Source organism: Engraulis encrasicolus, chromosome 12, assembly GCF_034702125.1.
Source record: "Engraulis encrasicolus isolate BLACKSEA-1 chromosome 12, IST_EnEncr_1.0, whole genome shotgun sequence".
Classification (NCBI taxonomy): Eukaryota; Metazoa; Chordata; class Actinopteri; order Clupeiformes; family Engraulidae; genus Engraulis; species Engraulis encrasicolus.
Window position 1 is genome coordinate 3,044,127 of NC_085868.1, and position 26,731 is coordinate 3,070,857.

At 43.9% G+C, this 26,731-nt stretch overlaps 2 protein-coding genes across 2 annotated transcripts; one reads left to right on the plus strand and one right to left on the minus strand.

The window, feature by feature from the left end:
• Nucleotides 1–797: 797 nt before the first annotated feature.
• Nucleotides 798–21,759, minus strand: clcn4 (chloride channel, voltage-sensitive 4). The gene is made up of 14 exons (XM_063211490.1): nt 21,578–21,759; nt 20,321–20,475; nt 19,464–19,563; nt 18,624–18,811; nt 14,227–14,349; nt 13,367–13,573; nt 12,788–12,868; nt 11,697–11,833; nt 10,857–11,265; nt 10,040–10,226; nt 9,000–9,181; nt 8,089–8,302; nt 5,346–5,562; nt 798–3,085 (listed from the first exon to the last, which is right to left on the minus strand). Exons 1-14 carry the CDS (start codon nt 21,606–21,608, stop codon nt 2,995–2,997), a joined length of 2,322 nt encoding a protein of 773 aa, XP_063067560.1. The 5' UTR covers nt 21,609–21,759; the 3' UTR covers nt 798–2,994.
• Nucleotides 21,760–23,687: 1,928 nt separating this feature from the next.
• LOC134459972 (putative claudin-24) lies at nt 23,688–26,383 on the plus strand. Its single transcript, XM_063212476.1, has one exon. The coding sequence runs from the start codon at nt 24,372–24,374 to the stop codon at nt 25,059–25,061; it is 690 nt and encodes a 229-aa protein (XP_063068546.1). The 5' UTR covers nt 23,688–24,371; the 3' UTR covers nt 25,062–26,383.
• The last annotated feature ends 348 nt before the right edge of the window (nt 26,384–26,731 follow it).

Consider the following 26,731-nt stretch of genomic DNA (forward strand, 5'->3'; position numbering starts at 1 on the left):
CCAAATGCTCTGCTGCTGGGTAGCTTGGTCATGCTAACTACAGTGGGCCATGAACTTGCCTTGCCTGGTTACCACCAGAACTAATCACAAGTGAGATTTCAGATCGAAACGATTGTGTAGAACGTAAGGCAGTATGGGTGTTCCCAGGCTACAACTTGCCCATTCTTAATGCAGATTCTTTTCATCTTCCTTGCTGTGTGTGTGTGTGTGTGTGTGTGTGTGTGTGTGTGTGTGTGTGTGTGTGTGTGTGTGTGTGTGTGTGTGTGTGTGTGTGTGTGTGTGTGTGTGTGAGATATTCTTTGTCCTTTGTCTCTACAGTATTTTTTACATGTTGGCTATTTTTATTTCATTTGATTTACTTTCAGGGATCCAGTTTTACGTTCTCAAGAAGCTAAGCCAAGCTAAGCTGTAGGGCCAGCTGATTTGTATCTCAGGAGTATACACATCTATTGATACACGACACGCCTATTGATATCATCAACCCCAAGCCCATTTCTACAGGTCTCAGAAATATATGTCTATTACGTCATATACTTTTTAATGGGTGGATCAAAGAGAATTCACTGGGTAGTTGTTAAAAAATTGTGTGTGCCATATATTTTAAATATTTCTTTATAATGTGTCAGAATATGTCTGTGCCTCTGATACATACCTTGTACATGTCGTGACTTTCAAAAGAATGCCATGTTCAATTTCACCTTTAATAAAGCACTCATTCTTGTACATGTGCTTGCTGTTTTGCTTGAGATAAATTCAGAAATAAGTCATTTAAAAATAAAGTAAGTAAGGAGAAATAGTCACACCTCATTTGTGGTTTTTAATGTCATATTAGGGTAGAAAATTGACATAAGGGCAGAAGACATAACAGCATACTCTATATGCAAGGAGGAGTGTTTGAACCACATTGTCAATATATTATAGTTTACAAAGTCATTGGTATGGAACCTTTTTCGATATGTTTCCCCCAACGTTATTCCTTCATATTGTGCAGACAAAAATTTCACATTTTCAGTGAAACGGAGTGACACTTAAGTAGGCTACAGGTATCGGTCCTAGGATTCAGAATAGGGCTGCACAATTATGGAAAAAAATATAATCATTCATCATTCATGAAAATTTTAATTGGAATTATAACCGGAAATCACTGTTTTTAAAAAACAATCAATTGCATTTTGTTCAGAAAGTTAATTCAAATCAAAAAATGAAATATAAACCAAGAATTTACCATATAAGGGATGAGCAAAATAAAACTGAAGTTGAATAATTATGTAAAAGGCAACAGCACGAAGCTTAAACGGACCTACAGATTTTTGGCCAGAAATACCAACCTGTCCACATGCTCTGGCTTCAACAACGGCCACAATTTTAAATCGCAGTGGCCAAAAACGCGATTTCCGAATCATTTCGATGAATTGTGCATCATGTTTTTTTTTATCATTTATTTTGTCTGAACCCAAGACCAGATACCTACGCATTTAGGCAAACATTGATGAAGTGTCAACTGCTATTCCAATTATAACAGTGCTCATAATGTCAAACAATTGCAACTCATAAATAACATAAAGATCCGATCTTACAGTGCTACTGCACATAAATTACACTCCAGTGTTTTAACCAGTGTAGACAATTGAACATCGCAGTAATGCCCACTGCACAGTGCGTCAACAAACTGCTCAGTGTACAGCGGCATAACAAACAGAGCAACACAAACTCACAGAATTATGTGAGGTCAGGTTGCAACAGAAAGCACGTTTGAAAATAACTTAGAATTCATATGCCATCTGCAGCATAGGGCCTAGCTGTTGTATACATGCTTCATTGTGGCTCAAATGAACATTAAACACATCAACATAAGCAACAATGGCAATGGGGGGCAGACTGTTCAGAGGTGAACATCCCAGGTAGCGAAAGTCATGCCACTTATTTTGTTACAGTACAACCAATTTACTGAACACCAGACAGACAGATTTACTTGATTGATCATAGTTGATGAAATGGATGAAAACTCTCCATATTGATCCTTATCACCTCAACTTTCCAGCCAGATGAATAATTAGTCAAATTAGTGAGATCGTTGTACTGTGTGTTCAGTGCTAAGGCATGGCAGGGATTTTACTTTTTCCAAGTCTGTTTTGTCCACCTCTGGAACACATACTTGGACACATCACAAATATAACTCATTGAGTGTTTCTAAAAACAGCAGCAATTGGGTTTGCTGGCCATGATTTTCCAGCTTATGAAAACTAATACTGCGTACCATTCAATAATCTACAGCCCCCCCCAAACGATGAACTGTGTTAAATAATTAGCTACATAATAAGTACCTGTACACATTAGAGTTTTTTTCCCTTGCACCTTTCATTGGTTTACATTCAGTTTTTCCTTCACGTCAGTCACAGACTTTCTCATGAAATAACAAAAACAGGTAGTCTGAAGAATTTGTGAACTTTGCCTTTTCCCAAACAATAGCATCCATGACCATCTCTTTGAAGAGATGATTTTTTGTTCAACATCTGCAATGCCATAATTGCAACACAAACATGATTTTCCCTTATTAAAAACATAAATATGGCAGCATTAATACAAATAACAATTACATAAAATATCATAAAAATGATATTACAAAACATTGGCCCACCTTGTGTTGAATTTCCTTCTTTCCCCCCTTTTCCTTTTTTGTGTTTTTTTTTTTATCTCTTACCTACAGCAGGTTTCTGCAAATGCACATGGTACATACAGTATGATTTGGAGTGAGAACTTGGTTAATACGGTAACAGTAGTAATGCACTATATATATACAACGGACAAAAAAAAAGTTCACAAAACGTTCATGGCGGCGATGAGATTTGATCACTCGGCTCTGGCCTGACGTTGGGCATCAGTTGAACTTCAAAGACAGAAAAGAAAAGAAAAACCTTCCGGATGCTGATTGGCTGGGCTGAGTGCCGGTTGAATGTGACACGTCGACTTCTGGATCCTGTTTGGCTGGGAGCGCTAGTTGAACATGATGGATTCCGGATCCTGATTGGTCATCTGCGCCATGTGTCTCAGCACGTCCTTCTTGGTGATGATTCCCAGCAAACGCCTGAGGGGACAGAGAGAGAGAGAGAGAGAGAGAGAGAGAGAGAGAGAGAGAGAGAGAGAGAGAGAGAGAGAGAGAGAGAGAGAGAGAGAGAGAGAGAGAGAGGGAGAGGGAGGAAGGGAAGTAGAGGGAGAAAGAAGGAGGGAGGAAGAAAAGGAAAAATGGAAGGGAGAAGGAGAAACGTATTGAGTGACAAAGGTAGAGTTTTCGGAGAGGGAAAGAAAAGGAAGACAGGAGAGTAACAGGAGGGAGGGAGAAATAGAAATAAAAAGGAGAGAGGGAGAGGAAGTATTGATAGAAGGGAAAAAAACAGAGGGCAGGATAGATGTGAGAGGGTGTAGACACAGCAGAGAGCGAGGGAGGAAGAAGAAGAGTGAGAACAGTCTCGTTAAAATCTTGTTTTATATTCATCTACTTGACCTCTTGCATGAAGTTGCAGGTCATTCTTTCTTAAACTAATGCTTCCAAAGGTGTGTTGATGGTCCATCAACAGAACGTAGGAAAAAAAATGCACCACCACTTTAAAAGTCGTTCCAGTACCCTTGGCTGCCCTCTATGGGCAGTTAGTTGTAGGCACAATAAGTAAGTGTCTAGGTGCAGATTGCCTGTCGGCTTGTGGTTTAACCAGAGAGGGTGGATAAGGTGAAGACGATTCAAGCCTGTCCTTTTCCGGGATCCATGTGACGTCAGGAGAACACCCCTTTAGGGGACCAACAAAGGTTGAGAATGAATGGTGTTCCCTTAGCCCTGTAGGTGGCGGTGGTGCACACCTTATGCAAGTCGCCACCAAACGCTACAGAAAAAGAGGGATAAGGTGATCACAGCACCTTAGGAGACCGAACTTGAGAGCACACTCCTTTGCATTGGATAAGCATGGTTTGATTTATCTTTCTCCTAGAAAATCTGTGTTTTAACTAAGAGACTACTCCTCTTCCATAAAACACGGTGACGGAAGGCTAAGGGGGAGGAGGTTTCCCCATTCAACATCCAGATTGCAAATGAGATAATGACCTTTGAATTGTGCTCTTGCGGGATATTTAATGAAACTTCGATCATTGATGACATGTTGCCTCGCATCACAAGGCCACAAAAACAGGGAGATGTCAAAAGTAAAGTCAAAAAAGATGTCAAAATTAAAGCAGAGATGTCAAAAGTACAGTAAAAAAGCCAGCCAGTTTCCTTACAGTACAGGTAATTCGAGTGATCAGTAGACCAGTGTACCTGTCTTAAGATCAACTTATACTGCGGTGAGAGGTTTTTTAGGCTTCTTTTTCACCTCATTTGGTACAGTGGAATAACTGACGTAACCAATATTTATTATCATGTGCTAGTGTTGTACCTACACCATGAATCACTCTACTTTTACTTTTGACACCCCTGCTGCGTGGGTTTCTATGTCTGAGTAGGAGGGGAGCCTTGCTCTGAAATTGAGACTCATCAGACAAGGCAACAGTTTCCCATATTCTGTTGCCCAATGTTGGTGAGCCTGTGTGCATTGTATGCTCAGTTTCCTGATCACGGGGACATCCGGTGTGCCTCAAGTTTTGACATGCTGGGTGTTTGAAGATGCTCCATTCCACATGCATGTGCATGTGTTGGTAACCTTATACTGCTACTGTTTGAATTAGTGTGTATGTTTGGTCACTAAGCCAGTGTTGGTCACCAGGAAGTGCTTGAGGCCAAGATTATCAAAGATGTGTTTGGTGACTGTGAAGGGATGTGCGCGTTTATGTATGAATGAACATATGAGTGTGCATATATGAATGTGTGTGTGTGTGTATTTATCTGTATTTGACCATCTGCGTGTGACGAGGCACTGTCTTGGGTCTCAGCTTCCTGAAGATGTCCACCATAGTGTGTGTGTGTGTGTGTGTGTGTGTGTGTGTGTGTGTGTGTGTGTGTGTGTGTGTGTGTGTGTGTGTGTGCGCGTGTGCGTATTTGACCTACCCGCTGCGTGTGACGAGGCACTGCCTGAGGCCCAGCTTCCTGAAGATGTCCACCACAGTGTGTGTGTGTGTGTGTGTGTGTGTGTGTGTGTGTGTGTGTGTGTGTGTGTGTGTGTGTGTGTGTATTTGACCTACCCGCTGCGTGTGACGAGGCACTGCCTGAGGCCCAGCTTCCTGAAGATGTCCACCACAGTGTGTGTGTGTGTGTGTGTGTGTGTGTGTGTGTGTGTGTGTGTGTGTGTGTGTGTGTGTGTGTGTGTGTGTGTGTGTGTGTGTGTGTGTGTGTGTGTGTGTGTGTGTGTGTGTATTTGACCTACCCGCTGCGTGTGACGAGGCACTGCCTGAGGCCCAGCTTCCTGAAGATGTCCACCACGGTCTCCATGGGCGTGTGGTCGGTGACGGTGAAGGGGCTGAGGTTGAGGATGCGCCGCAGCTTGAGGGGCTGAGGGCAGCTGGCGGGCAGCTGGGGGGCGTCCTCCGTGAAGTACACCATGGAGTTACTCACCACCCCGTCCTGCTTCCCACGAGCCGTCTCTACAGGGGGACGCGCAAGAAATAAGGAGAACAAGTGAAGACATTAAACTAGACTGCCTGTGCAGTCGCCTTCGACTGCTTAAGGTATATCCCCGAAACGCGACGCTTCCAGTCGCCAATCATTCCTACCACTCCCGTCCACCTTTTCATGAACGTTTATGATAAATACAAAATATAAAATAAATATATTTAATATCTATACAACGATCAATGACGTGCAGAGGCTTAAAACCAAATGACTATTGTGAAAATGAAGGAAAAAATGGGGCAAATGGTAACACTGTTTTAATGGTTCACTATTACAGTGGATATACCACATTAGGTACAGTGTAATAACCAGTGTAACAATATTTAATACCACGTCATACCAGTGTGACACCATGTACCAATTTTGTACTTATATCATGTAGGCTATTTGTGTGTAAGTGGTATTACATGGTATTGCATATTTGTACACTGGTATTACACTAGTATTACATGGTATTACATATTGTTACACTGGTTATTACACTGTACCTGGTATTGCCTATTTTTACACTGGTATTACACTAGTATTACATGGTATTAAATATTGTTACACTGGTTATTACACTGTAGGCCTACCTGATATGGTAGATTCACTGAAATGGTGAACCATTAAATTAAGGAGTTACCGGGCAAATCAATCCACCCAGTCAGAAGTTATGGGCCAAATAAAAATTCCACCATTTTGAAAGTGTTGACCTCCAAACTCGAATCAATTCATGAACCTACCCTAGAGCATTCACACACCAAATCTGGGACAAATCCATCCACCCGGTCAGAAGTAATGGGCCAAACAAAAATTCGGCCATCTTGAATTCGGCCATCTTGAAATTGTTGACCTCCAAACTCGAATCAGTTCATGAACCTACCCTAGAACATTCACACACCAAATCTGGGACAAATCCATCCACCCGGTCAGAAGTTATGGACCAAAAAAAAATTCGGCCATCTTGAATTCGGCCATCTTGAAATTGTTGACCTCCAAACTCGAATCAGTTCATGAACCTACCCTAGAACATTCACACACCAAATCTGGGACAAATCAATCCACCCGGTCAGAAGTTATGGACCAAACAAAAATTCGGCCATCTTGAATTCGGCCATCTTGAAAGTGTTAACCTCCAAACTGTAATCAGTTCAGGAACCCACCCTAGAGCATTCACACACCAAATCTGGGACAAATCCATCCACCCGGTCAGAAGTAATGGGCCAAACAAAAATTCGGCCATCTTGAATTCGGCCATCTTGAAATTGCTGACCTCCAAACTCGAATCAGTTCATGAACCTACCCTAGAACATTCACACACCAAATCTGGGACAAATCCATCCACCCGGTCAGAAGTTAAGGACCAAACAAAAATTCGGCCATCTTGAATTCGGCCATCTTGAAAGTGTTAACCTCCAAACTCTAATCAGTTCATGAACCCACCCTAGAGCATTCACACACCAAATCTGGGACAAATCCATCCACCTGGTCAGAAGTAATGGGCCAAACAAAAATTCGGCCATCTTGAATTCGGCCATCTTGAAATTGTTGACCTCCAAACTCGAATCAGTTCATGAACCTGCCCTAGAGCATTCACACACCAAATCTGGGACAAATCCAAACATCCGTTCAAAAGTTATCGCGTTAACACGAAAGACCTTACGCGGCGGCGGCGGCGGCGGCGGTGCACGCAAAACCATTACATCCCCGACGCTCCGCGTTTCGGGGATATAATGACATTATTTCATGCTTTTATCCATAGTGTCATTTAGGTATAAGATATTGGTTACAGTCCCTGGAGCGATGAGCATACAGTATGTTGTTGTGTTCTTAGTTTTCCCTCAACAAGTCTGGGCCCCGGGCCTTATGTCTGATGACTCTGCATCCAAATGAATGTGTTTACAACTAAATACTACTGTCTATCTGTCTACTACTATCTACTATCTGTTTATGACTTACCATAAGTATATGACTTACTTTTTACCTATGACTCATACCAGAGATTCTTTAAGTATAGAGATATGCCAACATAATAGGTATCTATGGGCACCTAACGTGACCAGGTTCCGGTCTGCCTAAAGGGGCGTGTCATAATGCTCCTAGCATTGAATAGAACAGTCCTCAGGTCTGCCTAAAGGGGGATTTCCCCCCCAATAATAGAACCCGGAAACAATGGGCCAATGGAACCTCTCTCTCTCTACTCTCTCTGCTCATACTATAAGTTTATGACTTACCAAACGGTAAACTACTATACTGTATATAGGATGTAATGTGCATTGTGTTGCAGGAGCAGGCATACTGTATGCATGCATACTAAGGGGTATGCTACTATTTTGGGGCTTAATACAGTTAAAATCGTTGGCTGGAGTATGTAAAGGTGGTAAAGTGTCTTATTTTTAATGTAAGCCGTTGTCTTGCTTTAAGACAAGTTAAAAGAGGGAATATGTCGCTAAGCTAGTGAAAGTCAATGGATCCGTGTAGCATTGTAATTTTGTGCACGTTCTATCTGCACTCACTGATGGCGAGCGTCAGGTCCCGCCGCTGCACAAAGCCGATGAGCCTCTCCGAGTCGCGGGACATGACCACGGGGAAGCCGTTGTAGTCGGTGTCCTTGATGAGCGCCTCCACGTCCTCCACGGTGGTGGAGTCCTGCGTCAGCACGGCCAGCGGAGGATCGTTACGCCGCGGACGCATCACATCCGTTGCCAGCGTGCGGTGTGTGAACTCGTCCTGTAGTGGAGAAATAGTCGTTTGTTTTTATTTGGGACCATGTGCAATTAAACACACCCAGTACAGTAAGTGTGACAGTTTCATGCATCACTAGCCACTTTCACAAGTATTTATTTATTCTTGACATATCACAGTAGCTGATATTCTGTTTTTGCCCATAGTGCATGAAGTGCTGTTATTACAGCTTTTCACGATTGGTTTCAAGAAATTAGCCAAACCAATCGAGAAAAATTGTACGGTCAAGAAACAGCCATTTGAATCCGATTTATTGTCATGTAAGAAGCTACACTGACGCTGATCTTCTTAATTTACGACCTTGTCTTTAGAGCTTATACTACATATCATGGAAAAGCAAAAAAGAAAAGCCCACAAGGCCAATAAAAAGGTTGCATGGCTATTGATTTGGGAAAACAGTTAGCCACAGTGAGAACAGTACCTGGTATAATACCTGGTCCAGGTATGCGAACTGAACCGAGAGGACACAATACCTGGTCCAGGGTATGGATATACTTTGCACGCTGTGCTCAACTAAATTGAACTTTTAAAAAATGAGGACTCCAGGCTCTTCTATTAGATGATTTACCTCTTAACTTAACCTGGTTAAGTTCCTGATCCAGCTTCTTATAATAGGCCCCTGTAATCCATCTGTTGTCCATAATACCTGGTAGGGGTATGATTTAGATAGAGAATACTGTACCTGGTCCAAGTAGGGGTATCCGTTGAGGCGGATGTGGGCCTCGTAGATTCCCTCCTTGTTAAAGGCGTCCGCCACCCACTTGCTGGTCACCGCGGCAGCCATTAGAGGGACGATGTACTCCAGGCCACCAGTCAGCTCAAACATGATGACCACCAGGGACACCGTCATACGCGTCACGCCACCTAGTGGACACACACACACACACACACACACACACACACACACACACACACACACACACACACACACACACACACACACACACACACACACACACACACACACACACACACGCACACACACACATCACCAATTGTGAGCGTCACCAGCCATGAGGGGTTATACTAAGAGTTAAGTGATGAAACCAGACTAAAGGAAGAAGTGATAAACCTGCTTATACAGTATGCTTGCAGGAATCATTTAGTTAAGAAAATGAGGATTCCAGGCTCTTCTATTAGATGATATACCTCTACCTCAACGATGACTTAACCTGGTTTACTACTGCACGAATGTGACATAGCACTGAACTCACACGCACACTCATACACCCACACTCACACACCCTGTAAACACACTCTGTTACAAATGGCAACACACACACAAACAGACATACACACACAAGCGCACATACACACACACACACACACACACACACACACACACACACACACACACACACACACACACACACACACACACACACACACACACACACACACACACACACACACACACACACACACACACACACACACACACATTCTCTCTCTCTCTCTCTCTCTCTCTCTCTCTCTCTCTCTCTCTCTCTCTCTCTCTCCTCTCTCTCTCTTCTCTCTCTCTCTCTCTCTCTCTCTCTCTCTCTCTCTCTCTCTCTCTCTCTCTCTCTCTCTCTCTCTCTCTCTCTCTCTCTCTCTCTCTCTCTCTTCTCTCTCTCTCTCTCTCTCTCTCTCTCTCTCTCTCTCTCTCTCTCTCTCTCTCTCTCTCTCTCTCTCTCTCTCTCTCTCTCTCTCTCTCTCTCTCTCTCTCTCTCTCTCTCATACCCAGACAGGCCGCTGCCCCGACCATAGCGTAGAGTCCTGGCGTAACGCAGTCAGCTCCGGGGCGGCACCAGTTCTTGAAGATGATCCAGTCGTGGTGGTGGTATGCCATCTGCTCCACGGCGATGCCCACGATACGGCCCGCGATGGCCCCCACTGCCATGCTGGGGATGAACAACCCCGACGGGATCTGAAGATAACGTACAGTTACACACAGTGTTAAACATTAGGGCCGGAACAGTATTGTATTTGAACCAAGAAATTGTGATACGCAGTGCCACAGAGTATCACTGTGCAAGAAGGCAGAATCGTGATACGCCCTTTCATTGTTGTGTAGTGTTACCCTCCAGTCCAGAAAATTACCACATAATAGCGGTACTAGTGCCTCCCAGCTTCAAATCATCATCATAATTACAAAACAAAAAGTAGACTATACAAACAATACTGAACACACTATTGAATATGAACTTCATGCCAAAGGTGAAGATAATGATGCATCATGCAATACTACCAGGGCTCTAAATTAACACCAGCCAACCGGCCAAATGCTGGTAAACTTTCAGTGTGGCTGGTGGAAAAGACCAACTTACTAGCCACTTTGACCCATTAGTGAGTATGTGTTTGACTAGTACAATCAGTATCTACTAGCCATCTTGGCTGGTGATGAAAAATGTTAATGTAGAGCCATGAATACTACCATTAAAGGGGAAATACTGTGTGAAATGGCTTAAATAGTGTTAAACCATTGATGAAGTGACTAAAAACCTGAGACTTGTGTAAATGTAAAAACATACAACTATATGAGGTCACAATGTCTGACCTTCATGCCAAAGGTGAAGATGGTGATGACGATCTTGAAGATGAGAGCCAGGGCCAGCTGCCAGAGGGCCGTGTAGACGCCGGGTCCCGCCGGCCGGTCAGGGATGTCGTCCACGGGCCGCGTCATGTTGGGGCTGTTGTAGTAGTCGCACAGCTGCGAGGACTCCAGCGCGCCGCAGTCGTTGAAGAGCTCGGAGATGAGCTGGCTGGTGCTGCGGCGAGTGTAAGGGTTGGGGAACGCCAGCACAGCCGTGATGCCCGTCACCGCGATCACCTCCAGCACCGGGTACTTGCCCAGCCGTGTGGTCTTGCGGCGCCGGCACCAGGCGATGTTGGCACGGATGAAGAGGGTGCCCCACAGGCCGCCGAACACACCCAGCAGGATGAAGGGAACCAGCTCTGCCATGTACCTGGGGAAGGAGTGGAGGAGGAGAGAGAGAGAGAGAGAGAGAGAGAGAGAGACAGAGACAGAGACAGAGAGACAGACAGAGAGACAGACAGAGAGACAGAGAGAGGGGGAAAAGTCAGTGTTGGCACAGATGAGGAGTGTGCAAACAAGAACACAGTAAATACAATTCGTGGTGAACTGAGAAAAAGAAGGCTTTAAGGTTTCCTTTCTGGCCAGTCAAATGTCTTGTAGGTAAAGTGGTGGTGACACTTCCATGTAAAGAAATTTTGAGGATGGAAATGAATGGACACAAAACGAAAAAAAAAAACCAACATTCATATGCCTCTACCTAAAATGTCTTTATTGATTGGATAAGAGAGAGGGAGAGAGTAAGATGAAGAGGAAGAGAAATAGACAGGAATTGAGAGAAATGGGCTGAGACGGTGCTCATACCAGGGTGTGTGGTACTCTACGTAGAAGAGCACCAGGCGGTTGTTGCCAAAGGGGTTGATGGAGCGCAGCGTGAAGGCGGCAACCAAGGCGGCGAAGAAGGAGCGCCACAGGGTCTTCAGGGGGAAGTAGTAACTCACCTGGAGAAAGAGAGAGAGAGAGAAAGACCACTCAGATCAAGAAAAGGGAGACTTCAGAAACTCACATCTGCATCCTGCTGTGATCGGATTTCAGATTAACAAGTGATGCTTCTCAGGGTTTGGAATTTCGGAATTTGTCACAGTGCTAATGTTTTGGATTCTCTAGGATCATTTAAAAACATTTGGATGCATGTTCTTTAGAACTAGGCAGCTGAAGACCCCCCTCTTCACCCTCGCCTACTCATAGCTGCTCAGGCATCATAGCGATCATCTACCCTCGAAATCACCTCACCCTCGTCCTGCTAGACCTCCCCAATCATACTCTCTACACATGATGCTCTGATCTGCAGAATCTCTCTTCCTCTCTCTTCCTTTAATCTGATTGTAACCAGCCCTGGCAGGGGGCTCCCCTAGGTGGTCGTGGGTCTCTGCCTGCAGCAGGGGAGGGCAATTATTTTGGCTTAAGGGCCACGCTAGAATATTGATAGAAAGTCAAGATGATAGATAGTCAACAATTAGAAATAATTGCACCCATCTGCTACGCAGCTGAGTCAGGTTTAATTCCGGCCCGGGTCCTTGGCCCACCCTTCCCCGTCTCGCTCTCCCCACTGACTTCCTGTCCAACTCTTCACTGCACTATTGTAATAAAGGCCAAAACGCCCCAAAAAATAAGATTTTTTTTTGTAGAAGAAAGAAACGAAATATTCACAGAAACATAACTTGTAGGCTATTTCATTCCCCACACTGTAATGAAATTAATTTAAATGAATATGGTAGCCTATGTCTTTGGATAACATCAAATCCACAAGACCCCTGCCAATTGTAGCCGTTTTAAAAATGTTGGTTCTGAATCTCGGTTTGCCTGTCTGTCAGTCTTCTAAAAGCCATCCCGGCCAGCATGTTGGCTCCGGGCCTGAGTTTGGCCACTTCTGGTTCATAAGGTTGTGTTCGTACCTCCTCCAGGCTGAAGAGCACTCCTCCTATTGGAGCTCCAAAGGCCACAGACACACCTGCGGCCGCCGCAGCAGATAACACCTGTATTGAGGGGGGGGAGAAACAACATGGTCACAGACACACCTGGAATATATACAGTAGGTATGCAGGTATCAGGTATACAGGTATCAGTTGTGATACATCACTCACAATTCAATTCAATTCATCTTCCATTGGGTCAATTTATTGGTCAATAAAATTATGAACAGTTAAAAACAAAATATATTAATCAATACATAATTGAAATGTGAATGCATTTGTGAGTGCGTGGGTTTGCGAGTTAGTATGTGTGAATAAAGAAGCTTTGAAAGTTGCATGCGTGTGCTGGGGTAGTCACATCTGAATTGTAAAAAAGGGACACACTGATGCACAAGTGTGAAACATTAATGATACATGTTTATTTCAACGGGGTAATATAAGTGCATTATTTTTAAGAATTGAACAGTTATTCCATTTTCCTGGACAGACCATAACAAACTGGGACAATCCCAGAAAAAACTGGATGTGTGTCAACTCAACACTAGAGTGTGCATGCCTCACCTCTCTGCGTTTGCCCTCGTTCTTGCTGTACTTGGAGAAGAGGCTGCAGAACAGGTTGCCACAGCAACAGGCCACGTGTACGAGCGGCCCCTCCTTGCCCAGACTCAGCCCTGATGACACAGCCAGCACCAGCGTCACCGTCTTGATCAGCAAAGTCCACTTGCCCAGGTAGCCTCGGATGATGAAGCCACTAAGGATCGTCTTGATCTAATTAAAGGAGAAATGAATAAAAACGGTTAATAACAAAAAAAACTTGGATCGTTCACAGTGCAGTAAAAGTAATCCAAGTAAAGGGAGGATAAATCATTGCACAGTGGTCTTCTTTGCAGGTAGTTTATTTTGAATTTATTTATCTTTTCTGGTAATAATTAAGGTGGCCACCTTAACTGAAAGAGCTGAGGGAAGCCCTGGTCTGAACTGCAGAAATATGAATCTTCAGACAGCGACACCATTTACCAACAACTGCCAAAATTAGAGGAGCATGAAGGAACATGCAGGAGAGCAATAAACTCTGATACAATCTATCAGCCCCTGGGCCAAAGGCCCTTTTTCACACAAAGTCAGACACCTTCGATTCAAAGCAGCTGTCAGTTGCATCTGGTGGCATAGATATATACATACACGCCACTGTTGTATTTCTAGTCTGAAACTAGCAGTATAGCTGCTTTGTTTCAAAACAGAACTTTTGGGTTTTTTGGGGGGTGGGGGGTAGGAAACGAAGAAGAATAGGGAGATGACCTCGGGTCAGAATTGAACCCGGGTCCCCGGCATAACAGTGCAGTGCCCAACTATTTGAGCCACGGATGGGGCACAAAACTTTGTTGACGTCATGACAAAAAAGGCTATTTGCTCAGACTGACCTCTGGGATTCCTGAACCACAGGCGTAGGGGGCGAACACGCGCACCAGAGACACGGCCAGGAAGGAGAAGAAGAGTGCCCACGTCACATACAGGAAGTAGTTCAGCACATATGCCCCGCCCCCCTGGAGGACATAAAACAAAATACTGATTAGTGCATTTCATTCACTGAAGGGTCATTTACAATTTTTGTAATAGCAGACGTCAGGGTAGTGCAACCATGGCTAATGCCACTATTGTATAGATTAAATGTTTTTTTTGCGCTTTTTACTGGATTATCTAAAATATATATTCATTGCTTGTACATTTATTTCCCAATTATTAATTAATTGACGGCCATTTGCTGTGGTTGTACCACCTAACATCTGCTGCTAGAAAGGTGAAGTTGATTGAACATTGCTGCTGCAGAAAATCATTCAATGACACTGAATAATTGTTCAGTGATCAGAAACTCCTTCCGCAAATGAGTAGGAAGAAGAGCTCTTCTTTACATTCATATCACATGCCATTGTGCAATAAATAATATTCAACAGGAAAGAGAGTGTCTCAGTGTCTCAGTCTTCAGTGTCTCTCTCTTCTTTTGAAGGCAAGGCATTTTTTTTAAATAGCGCATTGCATACAACATGTGCATCTCAATGAACTTCACAAAAAGCAAAACAAAGATAAAAGACAGCAATAAAATACACAGATAAATAATAATGATAATAATAACAATAATTTTATTTGTATAGCACTGTATCATACAAGGCATGCAACTCAAAGTGCTTAACAAATGGGAAAAACATCAATGTTATGGATGGATTTAAAAGGAGAAGTAGAGAGGAGAAACAGAAACAAGAGAGAATAGCAAGAAGACAGAAGAAGAAGACATATAGAGATTGTATAAAAAGATACAAAATATAAAGATAAAAAGCACACAATGGTGACAAAGACAAAAAAATAATTTTGGATAATTTCTTATGGAATGAGCACCCGGTTGCTGTTCCCTCTTGTTTAGTTGAGTGAGTTATAAAGCTTATATCATCTTTAAACACTTCAAAGAGCGGGGTAGTCACAGAGAGTGGAAGCAGTTCACACATCTGCTGGACATTTGACACATGTGTATGATGAGGCGCTCTCCCTCCTTATACAAGACTGGCATGTCACAGAAGCTATGTGGGTGACACACAAAAGCCCACCTGGGAAACTGCCATTGTCATTGTGACACAGCACTCCACAGGGCACAGTGTACATTGCACACAACAAAATTGCATTTATGCCTCACTGGCGCAAAGGGTCAGCCCCAACGGCTGTGCTGTGGGATAGGACCATGCTCAGGGTGTGTAGAGAGTTACTTGGGCACAATTGGTGGTGCTAAACAAAAAAAGTACTGTATTTGTGGAAAAAAGGTTCGCACACGCCTTTGGATTTTTTTCCTCTTTTAAGTTATTTTTTTCTTTTTATTATTCACTGGCAAGCATGATGACGTTTCGACCTCTCGGTCTTCCTCAGATTTTTTTCCCCCACAAAAACCATGCTCAGGGTACCTCAGTCATGGAGGAGGACAGGGGAGAGCACTGGTAGCACTGGGAGCACTGGGAGCCCCCCTACAAGCCTGACACCCTAACCGCCTGCCCATGACCGCCCTACAGGAAAGGTTCCACAGTGAAATCATTATCCACATCGTCATCAAGATAAAATAAGGTATGCTAAAACAAGGTTTAGAGTAGCTTAATTAGGATTAAAAGGTTAAGAGTGATTCTACGATTCCCCTACGCTTTTGGCAAAAGCAAAATGTCAATTATCAGTATTTTTTTTCAACTAAATGACCTAGATGTTTACAAAGTGTATATATTTAAGTTTCCAAACAAACAAATTGTCAAGCTTAATCTTAAATCATTTGATAAATACTCTAATGAAAGCGAACATTTGCTTAATTATTTTGTCAACAGTGTTATGGACAAATACTATGTCATTTCAAACATATATAAAAATACTACAGAGTTGAAACAATATATGTTTGAAAGTGCTTATGTCCCTTATCAGTAATGTTGTCATTAATCTGTGCAACTGATATAGAAAATGTGATTGTTGAGCTTCATAAGTAGGCTTTTATGAGTCACTGTGATACAGACTGACACATTTTTCATCATAAATCCCTGTAACGTCTGATTAGAATATAGTCACCCTCCTTACACAAGACTTCCTTCTCCAGAGATAATCCCTAGTGTATGTTCATAGGATTTTTCCAACACATAAGGGATCAATAGCGCAAAAACACTTTCAAAACAGTCAACCGTGTTACTCAACTGTGTTACGGTCAACAGTGCAGGGGAACAAGTCGGCACTTTTTTAGGAGAAAAAACAGAGCAGACAAACCCATCTCCCTAGAACACAAATTATTTTGTTTGTTTGTCTGTCAATATGGATATAAATTGGCAAAAACATACTCCTCCTCAACTGTCATCAGTGTTGCCAGATTGGGCTGGTTCCCGCCCAATTGGGCTGCTTAGGATGGCCGTGTGCGGGTAAAAATGGCATCTATCAGAAAAACCTTCCCACTGCCATATAAATCAATAGAATTGGGCGGGTTTTAAGGGCGGATTTTGATCATTTTTTGGGCTGGAAATCATCAGCCTCATCTGGCAACCCTGACTGTCATACTTAATTGTAACACCATTGACGGTAACACCGTTGACATTTCAGCCATTTTTATGGTGTTGTGCTAACTGAGGACCTCAGAAGTTCCACCACAACACCTTAATCAATTCTTGTATCTGTATGCTTTATCTGTGTTTTTCTACACGTGATTTCTAATTTAGATTCTTATGAATATGTTGATAACACCGTTGACAGGCAATTTTCCCGCTATGAGAACATGAAAAAGAATGGATTAAATTATGGAAGGATGGAGCTCAAAATTTACCAAAAAGTCTTCCCGTATCCTGCCAAAGAGGTTATGACATCACGTGATGTTATTCGTATGGCCTAAGACCAAACTGATTAAGACCATTACTGATTTATGGAGGAGGTTTCAGACCGTGACACGGTTAACACAGTTTTCGTGGACACACACAAAATGGCAAATTTCATGTATAATGGAAAGGACAGTGGTCTTTCTGACAGTTTTGTCATATTGTGATGATTACTGTGAATCAACATTTGCAATCGTCTTGGGCAAAACAAGTTTCTTTACATGCTAATATGAAGACTGAATCTGACATTTGGAAAACAGGACGGCATGAAAACGCCCAAAACCAGTATTAAATATTCATTCTTGCTGAGGGAAATAATGCTATGTCTACACTTTCTGTATTATATGAAAGATAAATGTTTTCTAATGTCCAAAACATCATTGGATGCAGTTAATAGTTAGTGGAATTGCCAAATAAAATCCACGGACTTAAAAGTGTAGGCGAATTAGAGAATCACTCTTAACTGAAATGGACATGGCCAACCCGACAACATCTACATTAAGATGTAAGCAGAACGTATCCCTGGCACCTGGCACTCTAACTAGTTATCAGAGTGGTCATTGTTCACAGAGGTCAATTAAAATGTAAACATTAAAGGACCAGTTCAGTCAATTTCATTATGCTGTTGTATTGCTCACGCTACCCTTGACTTGTCAGTACCCGGTGATGCCACAGTTTTCGGCTCAGCCCTTTCCGAGATATGAGCTATTCTAATGGGGGCAGCGTTTGTTTACATTTATTTATTTTTTAGCATAGGCCTACTCCAAATATTTTCCCAAAGGCACAGCTGTTTGCTAGTTGTCTGCCGATGTTGTATAACCTTTCGGATGTTTTTGGGAATACATTTTTAAAAAAAATTGAAATATAAACAAAGCGCTGCCCCCATTACAATGACCAAGATCTCGGAAAAGGCTGAAAAACTCAGGTACTAAGTTCAGGGTAGTGTGCATTACAACTGCATGTTGAAATTGACTGAACTGGTCCTTTAATGCAACGTAATAGGATTCATTTACAACAGTTCGATGCGGTTCAATAAACACTTTTATTGAAGAGAGAAATGGCAGACCTCTGTGTCACAAACTCAGCCCAGTGCTGCCACTGTGAACAATTGTGTCCCCAAGAAAGAAAGAAAGAAAGAAAGAAAGGAAAAGGGCCATGTGGATCAGTAGGCTACTGTGCTAAACCATTAGGGCAGGCCGGGACCAGGTTCAGTTCCGTCCCATGTAAAAGCCCAAATGACAAAGAAAGAAAGAAAATGTAAGGCCCCTGCCATGCACCTGATGGTGGGGCACTGGGTTACTACGCTGACCAGGGTCATTTGCCAGTCCTTCCCCACATCTCTCTCCCCACTCATTTCCTGTCTGTCTTCACTGTCCAGTCAAAAGTAAAGGCAAAAAAACCTTCAATATTTTAAAAGAATTTTTAAAGAAAGAAAGAAATCTTACCTCTGTGGATCCAGTCATGAGCTCTGCCCATTTCTGCCACTGGGGGCACTTATCTCGGTCGTCGAAGGTGGTCTCGTTGGAGGTCCAGCAGCATTGCTCATGGCTGTACCAGAATGCAGACAGACACACGCCCTCCTTCAGGTCCGTCATCCAGTCCACCGCCAGGTCTATCACGCCAGCCAGAGTGCCTGGAAACAACACACACAAAACACACACACACACACACACACACACACACACACACACACACACACACACACACACACACACACACACACACACACACACACACACACACACACACACACACACACACACACACACACACACAGACACACACACTTTACAAAAAATGCACCTTGCATACTACTGTAATGCAATACAATACAACACAGTGCAAAAATACAACACACACTTAAAAGCAGTATATCTACGATTAGCAGCACATCTAGAGTATTACCAATCAACAAGTCAAGTCATAGCTAGGGCAGATATTGAAGGCATTGGGTTTCTGCTTCGGGCTGCCCCCTTCACTGGTGAGGCATAAAATGCAATTTTGTTGTGTGCTGTGTCACAAGAACAATGGGAGTTTTCCAGGTGGACTTTCACTTTTCACTATCAGATTAAAGTAGTAGTTCATACACCGCGCTCTTCCGTGTGGTGCGTCTCCAGTTGAATAACTTGGAAGGTGAAAAAGTGGATCGCACTTGGGTTCTTCTTTTCTTCTTTTTTATTTTGTAATTATATAGCAGCAGAAGTGTAGACAAACGTTTCAAAGGCAATAGTCGTATTGCTGTAGCTGGCAGTAGGCAGATGACAGCCAAAGCATTGGTGGCGTACCTGAGAGTAGGCCAATGAGCAGCATGACCACCCATCCTGACCAGGCGTCCAGCAGGCTCTTGATGAACTCCCAGATGGACTCCTTGCTCTTGTGGGTGATCTGTAGGATGACACACGCGCGCGCCGCAAGCGCACACGCACACGCACACGAACACGCACACGCACACGCACACGCACACGCACACGCACACACAGTTTCACTACACTTAGCAAGGCTCCTCAACTCAGGAAAGGAAACGTAGCATTTGTGATGTCACTTTGAGTTGCTTTTTTAATACATACAGGGGTTGGACAATGAAAAAGCTACACCTGTCATTTTAGTGTGGGAGGTTTCATAGCTAAATTGAATCAGGCTGGTGGCCAAACTTCATTAATCGCTTATTGCACCAGTAAGCGCAGAGTGTGAAGATTCAATTAGCAGGGTGAGAGCACAGTTTTGCTCAATATATTGCAATGCAATGCACACAACATTATGGGTACATCAAGAGTTACACGTTGTTGGTGCACGTCTTTGTGATGAATCACGCCACGGTACCACAGAGCCATGGTATCCAGGGTAATCTAGCAATACCATCAAGAAGGACGAACCACATCCAACAGGGTTAACTGTGGACGCAATAAGGAAGCTGTCTGAAAGGGATGTTTGGGTGCTAACCCGGACTGTAGGCTATGCAAAAAACATAAAACCACAGCTGCCCAAATCATGGCAGAATTAAATGTGCAACTCAACTCTCCTGTTTCCACCAGAACCGTCCATTGTGAGCTCCACAGGGTACACAAGGCCGGGCTGTGAAACCTGTTTCATTGTCCAACTCATGTCCTTGTGTGTGTGTGTGTGTGTGTGTGTGTGTGTGTACCTTGCGGTGTCGGTCGGTGTCCCGGGACTTCTCCCTGAGCCAGTCTATGGTGTGGAAGTCCTCGTAGGTGCCCACATCAGGGAAGGGCTCATCCAGGAAGTCCATTAGGTTCCCTGCCCCGTTCATCTCCTCCGTGGGAGTGGCATTGCTAATGCCTGCACAACACAAACACATTATTATTCCCATACACATAACACATCACATTACATTACATTACACTTAGCTTACACTTTTATACAACGCAAATTACTGTCACTGGAGCAGTGTGGGGTTAGGTGCCTTGCTCAAGGGCCGCTCAGCCATGGAGTGAGATGGGCAGTGAAAGGGTGGGATTTGAACCTGTAACCCTTTGATCTAAAGCCCATCTCCTTCACCACTAGGCCACGGCTACCCCATTACCATTAACACATTATTATCCCATACATAGCAGCCATTGGACTGCGCTGGCAATTTGTTTTTGTTTTTTTGCCACACAATGCCTCTTAGTCTGTGAGAAACACGGCATTGCATTAAATAATACTGAACTTACACTGAATACAAAACAACAACTTACAGCTAATTAGGCACAGGGCATTGGATATAGTCCCTGGAGCAATAGGCTGTGTCAACAATCCAGAGTAGAGTAGAGTAGAGTAGTAGCTTTCATTGATCCCCAGGTGGAAATAAATGTGTTGGAAACAAGGTTTTTCAGGCAATACGTAATTTAATTGCCACACTCCGCTACACACCAACATGTCAAATGACTTCATCTTGCATGCGTCTTTATTCCAGCGTGCCAACCACACAGCAAGGACAGATGACAGCCTCTCTGACAGTTCGGCTGAGCGCACCAGTGTACACGCGTCACACTTAGTAATAGATGGACAATACGACACATTACTGGTAGTACAGCATATTACAAAAGGTATGATTGCACTGAACATTGATCTTCATTGTAGAGAACATACAAAAGCTGAAAAGCACTAACCATGGCCTAACATTAGCTATGATTATTCCTAGCCTATGCCACTAGCAATGCCACTGAAGCATTCGCTTATTTATCAGCTATTTACAGTAGCCTGTAGTCAAAGCGATGGGTCCTTAGTGGTTGTATAGCAATATTTATCACCAAGAGGAACACTGTCAAGGTTGGTGTCGATGGTACAATTGTGCACAAATCGATGTACCCATAACAGGTGCATTGGACACACGCATCACTAGTCGTTGGTCCACCATATTCTGCTAAGCTTGCTGCTGAGACTTCAAATCACGACTTACCATCAGCCTCCACACTCTCCATACGCTCCATAATTTCAACGAAGGTTGGCTTTAAAAGATTAAGTGCCAATGTTGAACATGTCCATTTTTCTTGTGTTTCCTGGTTGTGGCACGCCGATTGTGCCGATACTGGGGCAAGAGTGGCACAGCTGGTTTTGGTAAATAAAGAGGAGGGCGTTATGTGTCAGATTTCCCCCACAATGCAACGCGGAGATATGTCACTAGTGGCGCACACGCTCAAGCAGCCAGGGAGTTGCGCACTTGAGCATTTGCGGGCAAAACTGTGTCCGCAGTCCTTGCAAGCTGCTTGTCCTAACCGTAATAATTGCCTAGTGTGTGTGTGCGTAATTTAATGCGAGCCCTCTGCAGATATAGTGGTGATGCAAAATAAATACAGAGATATGAGACAGAGAGTACATGTTTATAAGGGTATTGGGTATGGTATAGCCCCATTACTATTGTTGTAGTGTGTATTGCAGTGTGTAGCCTATTGTAGTTCATTTAATATACAGTAGTCTATTAAGCTATACTTTTAGTTACAGTATTTTTTAAAGGTCTGCCATCAGCTTTAAGTTGATGTTGGCTATGCCTATAACCAATGAGCTGACAATTAGGCCTAAAGTGTAAAATCTGGCCGGACATGAAGTAGGATACTTTTACTGTAAAACTGATTTAGTTTCATTTGTATAAGCTGATGGCTATAAATATTTTTGAATTTGACTTATCTGTTTAAATTAATAAAATAATTAATTGAACTGAATCATGAGAGAATGTGCGCACTGATGTGTATCTATGGTGTGTGTGTGTGTGTGTGTGTGTGTGTGTGCGCGCGTGCGCACGTGTGGATGTGCGCTCGTGTGTGTGTGTGTGTGTGTGTGTGTGTGTGTGTGTGTGTGTGTGTGTGTGTGTGTGTGTGTGTGTGTGTGTGTGTGCGCGCTTGAGTGCGCGTGTGCATGTGCACTCGCTCGTGTGTGTGTGTGTGTGTGTGTGTGTGTGTGTGTGTGTGTGTGTGTGTGTGTGTGTGTGTGTGTGTGTGTGTGTGTGTGTGTGTGTGTGTGTGCATGTGCGTGTGTGTGTGAAGCATTCAGCTGCATCTAGAGTGGGTGAGTGAGCAGTGTTGGTATTCTGGTGCATGACTGAGTGAGATGGGAGTTTTTTTTCTTTCTTTTTTTCGTATTGGTGCTTTCATGTGAGGCCTCCTACAGTTGTACGTCACAGCCCTCGTAGTATTCACAGCGTAGATCTGATTAACAATAATAGCCTATTGTTTACTCATATTCTACCGCTCGTCACATGTGTACAGGGGTTCCTTTGGGGCCTCCGTATGAAGAAAAAAAACATAATCCGATTACCTCTCGAAAAGTATTTTAATGCATCTTTAAACTAAAGCTGTGCAGCTGCTAACGGGATAAAAAGCTTATTGCTACAGATTTTTTCGTCTTAGACTTTCATTGACACCCTTTATTTTAGCCATTTTTAGCGTGTTGACGCCTTTTGAGACTTGCATGTAGATAAGACGCAGCTGCAAAGTATAAGTGAAGCTGCCTGTTCTGTTTCTGACTTTAGGGGGAAACTTTACGTTCTATTTTTGTGTGATGTCAACAATGTCCTTGTTTGTCTTTCAACAGCATCCGGTGAAAGGGATTGGCAAAAAAAGGAGTGTTCGGAAAAGGACTGGCACGGTATGTGAATGATGCTGTTGTTTGGCAATATCAGCCTCTCTCTCTCTCTCTCTCTCTCTCTCTCTCTCTCTCTCTCTCTCTCTCTCTCTCTCTCTCTCTCTCTCTCTCTCTCTCTCTCTCTCTCTCTCTCTCTCTCTCTCTCTCTCTCTCTCTCTCTCTCTCACACACACACACACACGCACACGCACACGCACACACTCACAGGCTTTCTCTCCAAGCAGCCCAGCCACTGACAAAGCAGAGAGAGAGAGAAAGAGAGAGCAAGAGAGAGAGCAAGAAAGAGAGAGAGAGGGAGAGAGAGAGAGAGAGAGAGAGAGAGAGCGAGAGAGAGAGAGAGAGAGAGAGAGGGAGGGAGGGAGGGAGGGAGGCAGGCAATGAAGAGAGGGGAGGTTGGGTAGCACATGTCAGTGAGCCCTGTGCTCGCCCAGTCGTCTCTGATGATGCGGATGATGTGTGCACTTTTTGAGTGGGCCAGCCAGGGCAGGCAGTGATCTTTGAAGGAGTTTCCTGCACACCAGCTGCCCGTCGCCCATGCACGCTAATTGGCCCATGTTTTCCTCTGGCTCTCTGGGCTGAGGCTCGTCACACCTAAGGAGGAGAGGCGACCGTGAGGAACAGACCACCGCCTCACAGCTCACTTCAGCTCAGTTGAAATGGTATCACAGAGAGACCAGGATTAGATAGTGGAGCAGAGACGAGCTGGTCAGACGTAAGGAGAGGAGAGACAACCAGCGAAGAACAAAATCCCCACTCCGAGCGTAACTCATTTCAACACGGACTAGACAGATCACCAAGTTCAACTCAGCCCAGTTCAATCAGGACCGCAGGGGGCTGGGAGCAGGACTTGGACAGCTTTGGGCAGAACCAGGAACAGGACCAACTCGACCTGGCTGAAACAGGACCGGACAAGACCAGGGACGACACTTCTGCAGCACAGAGGACTCCTTACCTTAGTTTCTTCCAGGATCAATAACGTTTCTCTAGTCTCTAGTCTCTAGTCTGGTTGGGTCAAGTCGGGCTGTGGTCCGGACCAGGATACTGTAGCACAGTGGACAGACCAGCACCAGCACCAGCGAGGTCGCGGGACCAGACAGGTCAGCACTGTTCGGGCCATGGATAAAGGTGCTTGGGTCCTGGAGCTCCTGGGCGTGTTCTTCTGCATCCTGGCCTGGCTGGTGCTGCTGTCTACCACCATGATGTCCCAGTGGCTCACGCTCTCCACAGACCTGCTGCCTGCCGAGAGCTACGAGCTGGGGCTGTGGGAGACGTGCGTGGTGCAGGAGGTGGGCATAATGGAGTGTTCGCCGTACGACAGCCTCCTGGGCCTGCCGCCCGACATCCGGCTCGCACGCATCCTGATGTGTGCCGCCGTGGCCACAGGGCTCCTGGCGTTCGCCTTCGCCGTGCCCGGCATGCACGTGGTCAACAGCTGCCAGGGCACCGAGACGCTGCAGGCAAAGCGGGCGCTGAAGATGCTGGCGGGTATACTGTGCCTGGCCACTGGCGTCCTGGACATCATCCCGCCCTCCTACATCGCACACCTGACCGTGCTGAGGTTCTTCGACGAGTCCGTGCCGGAGGTGGTGCCCAGGTGGGAGTTCGGGCAGGCCCTGTTCTGGGGGTGGGCGGCCGCGCTCCTACACCTGGCTGCAGGGGGGCTACTGGTGAGCTCCTGCGTGTGCGTGCAGGACGAGCAGTGCCCGGTGGTGGGGGCAGCAGCAGCGGCCGGCGTGCCTCTGCAGAGACGCAAGGTGATGACCGCGGAGATGAACCATAAAAAACGCAGCACAGAGTATGTGTGAGGAGGAAAGATGGACATGGAATGTGGAACACAGAATACGGAACATGGAATATGGAACAACATGGAGCATAGAACACGGAGCAGCAACTGGACTGGACAGGACTTCTGTGAGGAGCATTGTATTGTGAGGGCTTCTTTCGTCTAACCAGGTCTTTTTTTGGCTGAGAGTGCGTTACGAGGACAGACACACACACACAGCCGGAAAAGGTCTCAAATATATACCGTACATGAGGGAATGCTGCTATGTTCTACATTTGTGGTTTTATTCAATCACCAAGGTAATGCCATTTCCAATTTCTATTTGTTAATATTCTGGACCAGACATCCTCAAAGGAATCATTTGCATCATGGGTGCAGAACAGTTCATAAACAATATCTCAGTTTTTTGTTTTATGGCAACAGCAACATTATGGTCTAAAATCACAAAACAGTACTGTACATGAACATTTGAATTACGGAAGCAATAATATACAAAATAGAAATGATGCCAAAAAGTCATACATCCACTGCAGCCACTTTATTATATATGGTAAAAGAATGTTTTTGAATAACACCAAACTTTTACAACTTAAATGGGCTTTAAGTTAAAAGGGTATTAGAATGTGTGCTGTGTGGAGGATCCGATGGAATGTGTGACTTAGTTTGTGTAGTTTTTTTGGTGTTTTATTGCCAAAGACAACTGTTTATTAATCAAATGTATTTAGCTTTCTTTGTATAGTTGGATGGCATGCTTCACATATGTTACATGTGCAATGTACAAATGCAAGACTAAAATATATAAAATAGCTTTATTCAGCTTGGATTATAGACAAACTATTCTTTACATCCACTTTTCCAAGTGTAGAAGTCACACTGAATCTGTAAATTGAGGACTGCTCTATTTTAATGTGTTTTGGGATTTCACGTTGGAAACCATTTAAATGCCCATAGACTGGTTGTGGCTGTATTGTAGGCAACAATCTTATCTTAGTGAGTGACATAGTGTACATAGGCCTATTGCACAGTAACGCACAATAAAGCCAAAAGCTTTTGCTTGATGTGAATGTGAAAAATGAAAAATGTGGTGAATGTTGATGTTGACTATGTGTCAAAAGTAGGCCTATCATAAGGATATCTACAACATGTTGTTGTAATGTGCAGAGACTACCTATATATTATATTGGTTCAATAAACAAAAAACAAAATCTGGAACTGTACTGTTGTTATGCTGGCTGGAAGATTTGAAAAAAGAAAGCCACAACAGTGCTTTTCTCTTTGGGTGCACTGTGTCGACCTTTAGATCACTTTGCCTGATGAAGAACCAAAGGTTGAAACGTTGCACCTTTCAAGAAGATGAGTCAATGTTATTGACTTAAAAAAACAACAAAAAAAACTTTTATGGTTTCATGTGTACTATGATTGTCCTGCACCTGACCTATCTGAAGGGATTTGAATTACATTCCAGATTACATTATATTACACTCTATGTAAGAGTCCCTTCCCTTTCTTCAAGCTTGAGCTAAAAAGTGACAATAAATACCATACCTAACCTCCCCACCTCCATCTCCATGTAACATCACTTCTCATAATTCAAAAATGATTTTAGTTTATACATCTTTTAGCAGAATGTATCCACCTATCCATGCAAGCTTTTTTTATCTCTGCTGCAGCCTGAGCAGCACACTGACATGC

What these genes read in the sequence shown, in the direction of transcription:
- clcn4 (XM_063211490.1), bottom strand. Translation starts at nt 21,608, where the DNA reads ATGGAGCGTATGGAGAGTGTGGAGGCTGATG. An exon ending in GTAGAGTACCACACACCCTG is followed by an intron (nt 11,266 to 11,696) that starts GTATGAGCACCG and finishes CTCCTTCCCCAG; the next exon opens with GTACATGGCAGAGCTGGTTC. An exon ending in TCTTCACCTTTGGCATGAAG is followed by an intron (nt 10,227 to 10,856) that starts GTCAGACATTGT and finishes CGTTATCTTCAG; the next exon opens with ATCCCGTCGGGGTTGTTCAT.
- LOC134459972 (XM_063212476.1), top strand. Translation starts at nt 24,372, where the DNA reads ATGGATAAAGGTGCTTGGGTCCTGGAGCTCCTGGGCGTGTTCTTCTGC.